This window comes from Malaya genurostris, chromosome 1, assembly GCF_030247185.1.
Source record: "Malaya genurostris strain Urasoe2022 chromosome 1, Malgen_1.1, whole genome shotgun sequence".
NCBI lineage: Eukaryota > Metazoa > Arthropoda > Insecta > Diptera > Culicidae > Malaya > Malaya genurostris.
This window is the reverse complement of record NC_080570.1, coordinates 18,562,150-18,576,246: the sequence shown is the minus strand read 5'-3', so window position 1 is coordinate 18,576,246 and position 14,097 is coordinate 18,562,150. Positions and strand designations below refer to the sequence as shown.

At 39.4% G+C, this 14,097-nt stretch overlaps 1 protein-coding gene across 1 annotated transcript; it reads left to right on the top strand.

The window, feature by feature from the left end:
• The first annotated feature begins 6,013 nt into the window (after window positions 1–6,013).
• LOC131434066 (venom protease-like) lies at window positions 6,014–7,158 on the top strand. Its single transcript, XM_058600717.1, has 3 exons — window positions 6,014–6,140; window positions 6,221–6,500; window positions 6,561–7,158. The coding sequence occupies exons 1-3, from the start codon at window positions 6,047–6,049 to the stop codon at window positions 7,153–7,155; spliced, it is 969 nt and encodes a 322-aa protein (XP_058456700.1). The 5' UTR covers window positions 6,014–6,046; the 3' UTR covers window positions 7,156–7,158.
• The last annotated feature ends 6,939 nt before the right edge of the window (window positions 7,159–14,097 follow it).

Genomic DNA, 14,097 nt, shown 5'->3' with positions numbered 1-14,097 from the left:
CATTTTACGGTCATATTTTGACGCGAGTTCTTGAACTTGACTCAAAGGTTTATCGATTTGAATTGTACTGAAATGGTGAATCTGGAAAGTACGTGAAATATTCTAAAATAGTAAAATAATATAACTAAGAACTTAATCTCTCTGTTAGACTTAATTTCTGGACCAATGTCCTTCGATTCTCCAGAAATGGAAAGAAGAGAGGCTATTCGAAAATTTGAACATTTTAAAACCATCATTTAATATTTTTCTTGCACTCAGATCGAGACTGTTACAGTAACGTGTTCTCTAGTTTGTAACGATTTACAAATTTGAAACACAGCTTCACAAATTTGGAATTTAGAAATGCACTAATAAAAAACGGTTTGATAGGTTTCAATGATTATACATTTATTTGAAAGGTGGATTTATGAATTTGAATCTTTGAAAATCGAATAATCAACAGAAATTAGAATTTTTGTCGTGGATATGACTTACTTTACTATAGAGCGCCTTTTCAAAGTTAGCCATGTGGAAGAATGGGCAGAACTTAATCGTGAATATCTCGACTTGTAAGAATGGCAGCAACATAATTCTTTCACTATTTCATCAAAAATATGATTAGGAATTTAGGATAATATTTTGAACAGTGTGAGATAACCACAAACACCTCAAAATCTAGTTTTTTTTTTTTTGAAAATATCACATATCTTCAACTGACTGCGTATAAAAGGGGAACCGTAGTCAAAAATCGATCAGTTCTTATTGTGCATTGGATGGAAGCAGACGTTGGGGCGAGAAGACGCATTCAAACAGCGACATCGGAGAGCGCACCTTCTGCGTGGTTAAAAACCTCAAACGCTCAGGTCGTAGTTCTCATCAGCGATGTCAGATCTACGGAAATCTCCGTAGATCTACGGATTCGAACATTTTCTACGGATCTACGGATCCGTAAACAAAATCTACGGGAATTGGATTTTTTTTACGGAAAATTAAATTTATCTACGGAGAACTACGGAAACATGTTTTGTCTGGCCAAGCAAAAAAAAAACAAAGCTTCTCACCGCGAGCGCTTCCGAGAAAAATTCCAATCTTCGGATATGACACTACTACTATCAGGCATCGCTGGTTCTCATTTGCCTTCCGGTCGTCAACGCGAGACGACGCATTCAACCAGTTAGGCATCATTTGGCACTGCGAGCAGATGTGTTCCGGTTTGTACGCAAAGCTAGTTTCAACTCAAACAAGAGCGATTTCATCACACAACAGTGCTGCTGGTTGTTTGCATTGGAGAGAAAGAAAACGAAAAGTGGACAACATTATATAAAATTAGTCGTTCTAATGGCTCTGAATGTTACCTAAAGAACTATTAAGATTACTTCTTTGCTAATCGAAGGTAAAAATCATCAGTTTAGTAAAAATCCAATATCTGATTTGCTTCGTGCACTTTTCGCTGTGCGAAAATCGTTCGAGAAAAATGTTCCGAGCTGTGCTAAATATCATAAAGAATTCCACAATTTGGTCCTTCTAAAAGGCAGAAATGAATCCTATACAGCATCTTGATAGTTTCTTCCAATGAAATATGCAAATCCGAAATGAAATAATCGCTGTCAAAAATCGTTTAAAATTCTAGTAGTGAAAAGGGGGAAAGTTTAACAATTCACACAATAGATCAACTATCAATTCGAATTCGAAAGTATAAAGAAATCGTGTCAGTTTTATTCGTATCCAGTTATGTCTCTGACATTACACACCCGTACTTTTTCGTGGGACACCTTGTATTTCTCCTTACTAGAAATCGGGATTGACTAAACTTCGTCGATTATTCGGGGAACGTTTGATCGATGGATCTATTTTCCTTGAGGGTTAAACGCTAAGTTTAAGACGCGCACGTGAAGTTTATAACCGTGCAGATATTTCTTGCGATCGTGCTCAACTAGGACGTATGAAAATATAGTTTAGACTACGAGGAGGATCCATTTGGTATATTATTATTTTGGTTGGGGATGAAATATCGACAGTCCACCGTATCGCATAAAGCGTTGTTGTTCGATTGATGATTGATCGAGTGATATCTTGCCAGTATTTCGGCTAACTATTGACAAAAAAAGATTTTTATTAGTTTCGGTAGAAATTTTGTATTTTAGTAGGATGCACATATCAATACAAAACGCGATAAAATGTCGATGTATTCTTGGTAGCCAGCTACCCAGAGCAATAAACACATGATAATTTTATTCGAAAATTTACTAAGAAAGCAACTTCTTGTGATGCATATGTTTGTGTAAAGGTTTCTAGTAGTAACATGCATTGAACTAACAAGCCTTCATTTCCCAAATAGATCTGCATTCGGACGTGGACGGCGTTGATCAGCATGCAATGATCATTGCAATTTGCAAGTTGTTTGTAAGCCTAATTTGTTCTTATCCAGAACGGAGTAGCAACACACGGGCGGTCTCTAATGCTAATGAACTGTCATCTAATGAACACAAACATTGACACAAAACTAGTGTTTTGGAAAAATTGATTTAAAAACAAGAGTTTTTTTTATTTCGGTTATAGAGATTTTAGCTAGTTATAAGATCACTAGTCTCTTCGAGCCAAAAAAAACTTTCTGAACCTATGAGCGGGGTTGAGAATCGAACCCATGCGGGCTGCAGGACAAGCATCTACTTACCCATCACGCCCCTTTTAAAGAGGTTGTTTGAAGGTAATTTTGAGATTATATGCATTTGATTTGATTTTCGCTCGTTATTTAATTTTTGGTGATTCGCATTACAATTAAAATCAAAATCAATGGTTAGACCAAAATTTTGCTAAGTTGTTAGTCCATGTTAACGGTTTTATAAAAGCATCAAAAACGACCTAAAAATTAACATATAATATTAATATTCGAGAGAGGAATGGATTATAGCTGTCATTAAACCGGTAGTCTTTGTTCAAATAATTACAAAAGCCTTATGAATTTTAAATTGACGTCAAGGTATTCGAACTGCATCAAATACAGCATATTAAAAAGATATCCAGCTCTCACATTTCCCGAACAAATTATTGGCCACATCCTTTTTTTGGAAGCATGGCGCCCCCAAAGGAGTCCGCATCGAATCTCGTACACAGAAGTAGGGGAGAGAAATTCGTGCACGCCAAAATAGCAGCACTGCTTACCCATACAATTGATGTTGATATGTTGAATGTGATGCCGTGCGATGGCGTTGCTGAACTGAAAATTAATTTCCCTCCAAGCTGACAGGGTATGATAGCATGAAACACTACAAGAAATAGTTCTTTGGGTTGTTCGGACTGTTGACGCAGGACTACATAATCACTGTTAATTCCTGTTCGGAACATTTAGGTAGCCATATTCCTGTTTGTATCACGGCGAACAGAATTCCGAATTACCTGAAAAGTACCGTTAGTCTGTTTACGATGGTGATTCGAATTGGATGCATAAAGTCACCTCTGTTTAAAATCATCTAGCATTATTGAGGTCGTTCAGTACCTTGAATGGGAAAAAATAGTAGAATTCCATCATTGCCTCTCATGCAAAGCGAACGGCGCACAAAAATGCACAGAAGGCCTAATTAGGCTGATGAGCACAGAAACCCTATTTGTGAAGAGGCTCAGATCTTCCAAGCTAAAGTTTTAGCGCCCGGGTCGGTCGCCTCACCCTCACTACGGCTCTGCTGGTCGTTTTCAGCTAGTAGTCATATGGCGGTCAACATGAAACTCTATGCACTGATTAGCCTAATTAGCTGCAAAGCTAATCACCCCTATACTGTATTTCGATCGAATCGGATTTTGTCTAACGAATATAAAAATTTGCATTCTGTAATTCGATCGAGTGATGCTTTTGTATGGAAAACTCGAACTCGATCGAGCTACAGAATGCAAAATTTCGTATTCGATCGAAGCAATCCGATTCGAACGAAATATAGAATCGGGCTGAATATCGTGATTATTTTTTACATGTTCGAGGATGCAACTTCAGTACAATGTTAAGCTCCATTTACGTGCATCTGTCAAATGCAAATTTGACAGATGTTATCGTAGTATGTAATTTTGATTTTGGCATTTGCCACTAAGGAGTGTATCGAAAATAAGCTATCCACATACATTTGTGTTGAACACATGTATTTGTGATGGTTTTTATGCTCAGATCACAGCATGCTGTGCGTTTGACTGTCAGCTTTCGTTTGTTCACTTGTTTGTGCGGTTGGAATTCTGCGTTTTCAAAATGTCGCGTATTGAAAAGGAAGTGAAAATTAAGGTTCTGGACACATGGCTAAATGAGAAGGGTATCCAGTTCTATAAAGAGTTGGATGCAATTCAATTCGCTAAAGACAATAATAATGTGCACTATGTGGCGCATGAAAATATCAAGTACAACATTCCAGTATATATGGAAGATAATGCTATAGGAGTGCGTGTGCATGATCTTTTCTCAAGCGTCATCGATCCTTTAATTCGCAAAACCATGTCCCAATACGGAGAGATTCTCTCTATCGAAAAAGAAAAGTAGAAGAATTTTTTCCCCGGTATTCTAAATGGCATACGTTTGTTACGCATGCGCTTGAGGAGGCCTATACCTTCTTATGTGACATTCGGTCAGGATACAAGAATACCGTGCAAATCACTTGTTACATATGACAATCAGATGGCCACATGTCAATATTGCCAAAAAGCTGTTCACTACGGTAAGCCATGTGATAAACTGGACAAGGAGACAACCACACCAAAGGACAACGGTGCTTCCTTCACACCAACCCTAAGCAACCCCAGTGCACCTATGAAAGTCACTAACAGCAGTGAAGCATCCTCTTCAACGAAACCATCCAACGTATCCCCTATAGAACAAAGTACACCAGCTGCAGTTAACAACTTACCATCCAACCAACCAGCAACTGCAAACAATGTACAACAAAGCGCATCTCCAGCAACTAGTAACGAAATCAACAACAATACCACGGCAATGGATGACGAGACGAACCACGAACAAACTGCCCCTCAATCCTCGCAGGAGGAAAATGGAAGCTCCTCTCCCCCTAGAAAAAGGGTGACAACGCGATCCAATTCAAAAAAAAATATCTAAAAACTCAGCTAAATCGGCCACCGCCAAAATCGGCCAAAATTGAGTGACATACCACTCAATTTCATAAAAAGTTCACGTACTCTAAACTTGAGTTACCACCTATCTACTCATTGTTGAGTTAGGAGACGAAGCTTTCAAAATTTGAGTATTTTTTACTCAAAAATGGAAAAAAATTTTTTTTCTAAAATTTGAGTCAGTTTAACTCAAAACTTGAGTTCCTTGCACCCAAAATTAGGGCATTCTTATTCGTAAATGTTAATATACAAAGTCATTCTTCTTTCTTTTAAATTGAGAGCCCAGAAAAAGTGATTCAAAACCGTTTCCTTTTGACCGGTGCTTATGTTGTACTTTTCACTTAGCATAATTGAAACCACAAAATTTCTATTGAAAACATCTATGATTGACGATTTATACGCCCATATTCTGAATAACGTCGTATCGTTTTTTCCCTCGTATTTCATTTGTATTCCCGATAACGCTAGCAAAATCAAAGGTAGCTATGATTCGATCGAAAAATCAATTCGTCGTTATTCAGAATAAGGGCGATAGTTTCCAAAACCAGATCTAGAAACGGCAATGAAAAACGACGTATTCTTGCATCCTTAAATTCGATGAAAATATTCCGAGAATGAAAACGCACTGAGCTGCTAGAAGTATTTTTTTCACTCAAATGTTTGAAAACTCAACACTTACTCTATTGTATGAATGGCCTGAGCAAATTCGACTCAAATTTTGACATATTGTTCCAGTTCATGAATTTGAGTGATCGAAACTCAAACCATGAGTTATGTTCAAAGAGCGTTCAGGACATAACGAGCAGCACCTACCCTGACACAAAGGAAACTGTGCAGGTGCATCAAAAGGTCAAACACTAGCCACAGTAATTGGTTGCAACTATTTTGCATTTGAAAACACTATTCAAGAACTGAATTCTAAACAGAAAACTAAGCAACCAATCAATCGCCGACGAAGGTTATTACGATGATCGCTCGCAGCCTACTTGGACTTGCCCTGCTGGTGGTTTGCAATTCGGCAGTTGACGACCACGAGGTTGCCACTCGAATAGCCAGCGCTAGTGAGTATTCAGTTCAGAAAGTCCGGAAGTTTTTGTTTGATTTTGATATAGCTAACGAAGAAATGTTCGCTTTTCGGCAGAATGTCAGGAATACGTGGATATGGTTTCAACGCCACATGACGTCATGACACTGGCGCTGGATTCACCCGTTCGACACGTGTACAGCCTGGAGTGTCCACTGCAGAACCCTTACGTGCTCGGTGGCAAACGGGTTACCAAACATGAATTCCCCCACATGGTAGCGTTGGGTTACCGAAGGTTTCCGGGAAGCACCGATTCTTCCAATCGGTACGAGTTTCTTTGCGGTGGGACACTCATCAGCGAGCAGTTCGTTTTGACTGCCGCCCATTGCATTAACGAGTGAGTAGACACTGCTGATCGGGGTTTTACACTGTAACAAATTTGATCGTATTTTTGCAGCAAACTTGATGTTGTTCGAGTCGGAGTTGTGGATCTGAACGACCCAGACGCTGAGGATTATCGCATCGGCGAACAGTTCATTCATGAGGACTATTCACCGGTGACGAAATACGATGACATAACTCTGCTACGGTTGCATCGCAACGTGAGCATCACACTTCACATTCGACCGGCTTGTCTAGGAACGGACCGTACCGAACGAATACGACGTGCCACGGTTACCGGCTGGGGTAAAACAGATCTTGATTCGGGCCCTTCCAACGAACTGAACAAGGTTTCGCTAGACGTACCAACGGATCGTCGGAAATGCTCCAAAATGTACAACCGTCCCGGGTACAGCCGGCTGATGGATCGACAGATTTGTGCCGGATCGTTGGAGGGCAGTCAGGACGCTTGCCAGGGAGATTCCGGGGGTCCGTTGCAGGTGTTCGAGGAAGGCAAATGCCGCTACCACGTGATCGGAGTGGTCTCGTTCGGTAAAATCTGCGGTTCGGCCGAGTACGGAATCTACACCCGGGTTTCGCGTTACCTTGCCTGGATCGTCGCAAAAGTTTGGCCCGATCAGTGGCAGCACCGGGACGAATGGGAATACTAATCAACCGAAAAGTACCTGACCAAAAAATGACGAAAAAAAAAATCTCGATTAACAAAATGAATCTCACACATTAAAAAGTTTTATTCACCTAGGGCACTTACTGCCTGCGGTCGAGCAAAACAAGTAGAACATTTTTCTAAGTTCGGTAACAAAAAAAAATTACCCAGCAAACGAGCCGACGACATTATTCATAACATCTCCCAGGGAAGCAGCAACAGGTACTAATGAATCATGCAAATCAACCCCATAAAACAGCAAAGATCATGCCTCGTTCCACTCAGTCGACCGGGCGGTGCTTTTGGATTAGAACGAGCGAAATATTAAGCGTTTCGGGTTGGCTGTTTATTGCAAACGGGCGCCAGTTTTCGGCGAATTGTGAAGCGATTCAACACACGGTTTCGCTTACGTCCGGACTGTTTCGCGACTAGTGATAACAAAGCCGTATGGAAAAATTGTGGAATTAGTGATACGAGATGAAGATTCTGTTGTTGTTGTCCGGATTGTCGATCGTTCTCCTCTGGGACCACCAAATGACGGGAACACATGCTCTGGAAGGTGAGGAATCTTGGAAGTTTGCTGTTGGATTGGGATAAAAGCGGTGTTTTCTGTTGTTGTTTTCCTTTCCTTTTGTTATCGATAGCCCGAAACCAGCTCCGTTAGTATTGATATTTTTTGACATAACAAATTGAAAACAAATAAATCACACACGTTATTATTTTTTTCTTTGGTGAATAAACGATTATTTTGTGTACTGAAAGAGAAGGTAAGACGAACTACGAAAAAGTGTGTATGTCAAACGTCATGAATGTATAGCTTACTTTGATCGATTTATCAACTTGGTATCGCATTTTGAGGAAAACGTTACACGATAAACTGAATGTACCGAGAAATGAAAACTTTTTTTGTAGAACTCATCAAGTAAGTTTGAAAATAGTGCAGAAGTTAATAGAATTTACTGTTCAACAAGAGCAAATTAGCGCCCATAACTGGTTAAAAACTGAACCAATAATATACCTAGATTCTGGTAGTTTATGGTAGAAACTTAAACTACTCAAACAAACTCAGAATGTAGGTAAACTTTTGAGACAGTTTCCTATAATTTACGGGTAGACGAAGCAAACTGGTGATTTTTTTTTTTTTCATAAATACGTTTATTTCATAGGCAATATACATAAGTTTTTCTTCGCCGTGGCATCCACAATACATAGTAGTTTAAACCTAATACATTTCGAATATCATATTAGTATGTTGGTACTCATTAGTTAATCTAAACACTGTTTTTATCAAGCGAGTTGCTATTTTAATTACATTAAATAAAATACATTTATTTTGTACATGATCTTATAACTATTTCAGGATTGTTTGTATCAGTTCACCACTTATATTCAATATCCTATAGTTGGCTATTGGTTGAACTCATGGAAGAGAAAACAGTTTAACATAAAATAAAATTTAAATTGGAACTCCAATGGATTTAATGAAATGATAAAGAAGTTTCATGTATGGAAGGTCACGACAAGCAAGAATGTCGCGAACTGGGACATTGGATAGTCTACCTTGGGTACGCAAGGAATTTATTAGTTGAGATCTGACATCACGAAACTCCACGCATGTCCAAACAACATGGTCAATATCGCGGTAACCTTCGCCGCAAGCACAATGATTAGTCTCGGAAAGTCCAATTCGAAGGAGATGTGCATCTAACGTGTAGTGATTGGACATGAGTCTGGACATCACACGAATGAAATCTCTACTCACATCCAGTCCCCTGAACCATGCCTTTGTCGATATTTTAGGAATAATTGAGTGCATCCACCGACCCAGATCATCTTTATCCCAAGAAGCTTGCCAGCTGGCAAGTGTTCTTTGGCGAGACGCGCTATAGAATTCGTTGAAAGCAATCGGTCTCTCATAAATTTCACCCTCAATAGCACCACGTTTGGCTAAAATATCGGCTCTTTCATTGCCTGGAATGGAGCAATGAGCCGGAACCCAAACTATTGTGATTAGATAATTATTATTCAATATGTCGTTCAGACACTGTTTTATTTTACCCAAGAAAAACGGTTCATTTTTGCCAGCAGCGTTTGAGCGAATGGCTTCAATTGCACTCAGACTATCTGTGAAGAGGAAATAATGGTTTGGAGATAATGTGACGATTACATTCAAGCTATAATGAACTGCTGCTAACTCTGCTATATAAACAGATGCAGGTTCTTGAAGCTTGAATGAGGCCGAAACATTATTGTTGAACATACCAAACCCTGTCGCTTCTTCCATTCGCGATCCGTCCGTGTAAAACATTTTCTCAGAGTTAATATGCCTGAACTTACTTGAAAATATTTTTGGGATTTCCATAGAGCGTAGGTGGTCCGGGATTCCACGCACTTCGCGCTGCATGGATGTGTCGAAAAATAAAGTTGAGTCAGGTACATTTAGGAGGCTGACACGGATAGGAATATATCTTGAAGGGTTGATTTCCTGTGACATATGGTTAAAATATACTGTCATAAATTTTGTTTGAGATCGAAGCTCGACTAGTCGTTCGAAATTATTAATTACCATGGGATTCAGCACATCACATCTTATTAGCAGGCGTGATGAAAGCTCCCAAAATCGATCTTTTAATGGAAGAACTCCCGCCAGAACTTCAAGACTCATTGTATGTGTCGAATGCATGCAGCCTAAAGCAATTCGCAAACAACGGTACTGAATTCGCTCAAGTTTGATAATATGAGAATTTGCAGCGGAACGAAAACAAACGCATCCATATTCCATCACTGAAAGTATCGTTGTCTGATACAATTTTATTAGATCTTGCGGATGAGCACCCCACCAAGATCCTGTTATTGTTCGAAGAAAATTTACTCTTTGTTGGCATTTCGTTATCAGATACCTAATGTGTCCTCCCCACGTGCATTTGGAATCAAACCACACCCCGAGGTATTTGAAAGTCAAAACCTGTTCGATTATTCTTCCCATCATATGAAGCTGAAGTTGCGCGGGATCATGCTTTTTTGAAAAGACGACCAGCTCTGTTTTCTCCGCAGAGAATTCGATACCAAGATGAACAGCCCAAACGGACAATTTATCTAAGGTATCTTGCAATGGTTTTTGCAGATCAATAGCTTTGGATCCAGTAACTGAAACCACGCCATCATCTGCCAATTGTCTTAGTGTACATGGGGTTACTAGACAGCTGTCAATGTCATTCACGTAAAAATTATAGAGGAGCGGACTAGAAACTGGTGATTTGTTTGTAATAATATATATCCTAATCAGCAGGTTATGATCAATTCAACCAACTAATTATTGATGCAAATTGACGTTATATATCGAAGCTTATGAGTTCCAGACTTCTTTTTTTATGCATCTCGTTCTTGCTAAACACAATTCAGAACTAGGAAGCTAATGCCAAAAAATCCCCTCATGCTAAAGATGACTGTTTTGTTGGCGGCGGTAAAACTGTGTTGATGTGAAACCGTTGTTGAGTCGTCACTATGAATGTGATAGTGGTAAATAATTACAATAACGAGAAGTGATTTGAATGATCCTAAATTTATTCTACTAGCAACCTTGAAATGGACCCGTTAGACCAATTCTATTTGAATTCCGGTTTCGGATAAAACTCGGTAACCGTACGACTGGAACACAAAGTTTCTCCGGTTGAGTTCGATAGGATTAACGTATTTGGCTGATGAGGCAATCGAAACCAATCTCGCTTGGAATGAGTTTCGATAGCCCGTGGACTTCTTGTTAGATTCCGGAGATTTGAAACTAATATTTGTCGTTAATCGTTAACTTACTTTAATGTGGGACGCCTTTTCAAAATTTACCATCTGAGGCTGTGAACACTCGAGCGGTTAATTTGATGTCAAAAATAAGCCTGCTCGAGAGCAGAGATGCCAGGTAAAAATTTCAAATATCTTCAGACAGGGTTGCAAAAGTCTGTGTTTCCAAAAAAAATATCTGTAGTTGGCAAGTATGGCTTGCTGGCAGCAATTTCTCTTTAAAATATGATACGCTAAACTGACGTGACAAGCAAAAAAAAAAGGTCACAAAGGTCGCGACAATTTCAAAAGTCTGTAAATTTTGACTAAGATCTGCGAAAAGCTCGATTTTCAAAAGTTTGCACAACCAAAAATGTCTGCAGCACTATGTCCGAAATCTGCAGATTTACAGACAAATCTTCAGATCTGGCATCTCTGCTCGAGAGCATGGTTATTTTTGACAGATCGGTGGTTATTTTCCGACACTGAAAAAAAAATCTTGCTACGAAAATTCTGATATTAAATCTTTAGTTGAAATTATTTCCTGTGGTATATGAACCCAAATAACTTTCCGTTCGTCAAATTTTGAAATGTGCCGCAGTTTTAGTTAAATTTAACTACTCGACAAAAAATAACCACTCAAGTGTCAGATTTCAACCAAAAGTTAAAATTAACCGCGAAATGGTTCACAGCCTGAGAGGGTGATGACTTTTTGATCGTTTTATCTAACTAATCAACATAATTTTCGCTACATGCCAGAGCTCAGTTCCAGTTCCAGTATCGAGAATTCAGTTCAGTATTGAATCAATTGCGGGACGTTCGCAGAGCCAGTTTCTGTTCAAAGAACAACGAAAAAAAGGACAACTATGGGAAGCTTTTTGCAGAATAAGCCCTTCTTAAGACCTTAAAATGTTATCTAAAGAACAATAAAGATTGCTTCTTTGAAAATCGGAGATGAAAATCATCAATTTAGTGCAAATCTAAAATAATTTGATTAGTTTTGTGCACTTTTCAAAATTCGCACCAAACGAGTGCGAATAAGATCAGCATTTGACTGATTTGCGTTCGAGAAGTATTTACTATCGTAGAGAATTCCACAATTTAGCCCTTCTGAATGCCGGAAATTAATTCCGTACACAATTTGGACAGTTTCTTTCACTGAAATTTGCAAATCAGAAATGAAATAATTGATATCTAAATTCCGTGTGTTGCTATTTTTGTCTTCCCTCCCATAGAAAGGTTATGCAATCACTGTGAAAAGGGAGGGAGGGCTAAGTGTCATATACCATTCGACTCAGTTCGTCGAGTACGCAAAATGTCTGTATGTAATAGTAGTAATAATAGTAATCGGAAGGAGCAATGTCTGGGCTATACGGTGTGCGGGGTAGGGCTTCTTCTTTTGAGTGTTTCAACGCATGTTTCTACCGGCTGTGGACGAGCATTGTTATGCTGCAGAATTACTTTGTCGTGTCTATCGGTGTATTTCTTGCAATTCTCGACTCAAATGCATCAATTCTTATCGGCTGACCTCATCTGTGATCCTCACCCAGCTGTTTCCACTATAACACATGGATCACTAAGTCCCGAGACTAACAATGGAAACAACATTTGTTTTGCAAAATTTTTTTTTAATTCATCAACATAATCACCTTTTAGGGTGATACAATGGTTCCAACGTTTTTCCAATTTTTCAATACCATGTTTATAAAAAAAATTATCTTTCGCTTCAAAATAAGCTTCAGTTTCAGCGATGACCTCATCATTTGAGCCAACTCTTTTTCCCTGGAGCACTTTTTTAAGATCAGAAAAGAGCCAGTAGTCACTGGGTGCTAAATTTGGCGAGTATGGGGGGGGGGGAAGCAGATCAAAGCCCAATTCGTTTAATTTAAACTGCTTTCTGAATCATCGACTCGTTGCTGTTTTGTTCCATCGAAAGCAATCGCGGCACCCACTTGTAAAAAACCTTTTTCATGCTCAATTTTTCATTAAGGATAGTAAATAAACTTCCATATGGTATCTGTGTCATCTCAGCAATCTCACTTTACGATCTTTTATTATAATTTTTGTCACTTCACTCACATTTTACGGTGTAACGGCTTCCACAGGTCTACCCGAGCGTTCCGCGTCGTTTGTGTCGGTACGACCACGTTTAAACTCGGCGAACCACCGACAAATCGTTGCTTTTGATGGACAAGAGTCCGGATAACATTTTTCAATCCATTGTTTCGCTTGCACGGTGTTTTTACCCATTAAAAAACAATGTTTTATCAAAACACGAAACTCGGTTTTTTCCATTTTTTAAACAAACTACAAAACGACTTTGCTCCAACCTCGATAACTCAGCTGTTTCTGGTCGGATCGACTTAAAATTTTGACCCGTTTCAAGCAAAGGTTAGTACTCTGGAAAGACGTGGTTACTGGTTTACTACGAGCGCCATCTCTGCTCTAGCCTCGGGACTTATTGATCCATGTGTTATATAGAGCCCCCTTCAAACCATAAATATTCCGTCGATGATGATGCATGGCCGAGTACACTGCCCGAAGTTTTGGATTATCGTGATGGACCCACATTTCATCACCAGTTACAATTCGAAGGAAAAAAAACCTTTTCTTTTGTGACCGTTGAAGTATTTGTACCCACGTGAACAAACAGAGTTCGACTTCCTTTGGTTTCGAATAATACGGCACCCAATTTCCTATCGTTCGGATCATTCCTATTACTTCCTAAACGTTGGTATCTTTCTAGCTAAGTGCATGGATGGAGATAGCAATTCGACCAACTGATTTTGAAAACAGGGGGATTTATTGCACACGGGAAGACCAAAATCTGTATTTTGGCGAAAAAATTATTTGATTTTTTGCCTTTCTCATATAGAAAGGTTATGCAATCACTGAAAAACTGACTTTTGAACCGAGGCTCGGTGGGCCGAGTGTCATATACCATTCGACTCACCTCGACGAGCTGAGCAAATGTCTGTGTATGTGTGTGTGGAGCTCTTCCGCGCGATCTGTCAAGTTTCGCTTCGCGTCGCGTGTCGCTATCTCTCTGGCTTCACCCTCAGAGTGAAGCCAGAATGAACGCGACACGCGACGCGATGCATAACGCAAAAGGTTTTCAATGCGAGCTAGTAGCCAGAGTCAAAGTGATTTGTACAGTAGTCACAAAACAATG

Bases quoted from the DNA above. Each gene is read 5' to 3' on its own strand.
- LOC131434066 (XM_058600717.1), top strand. From the start codon at position 6,047: ATGATCGCTCGCAGCCTACTTGGACTTGCCCTGCTGGTGGTTTGCAAT. The intron at 6,141-6,220 runs GTGAGTATTCAG...GCTTTTCGGCAG, and splicing joins CACTCGAATAGCCAGCGCTA to AATGTCAGGAATACGTGGAT. The intron at 6,501-6,560 runs GTGAGTAGACAC...GTATTTTTGCAG, and splicing joins GCCGCCCATTGCATTAACGA to CAAACTTGATGTTGTTCGAG.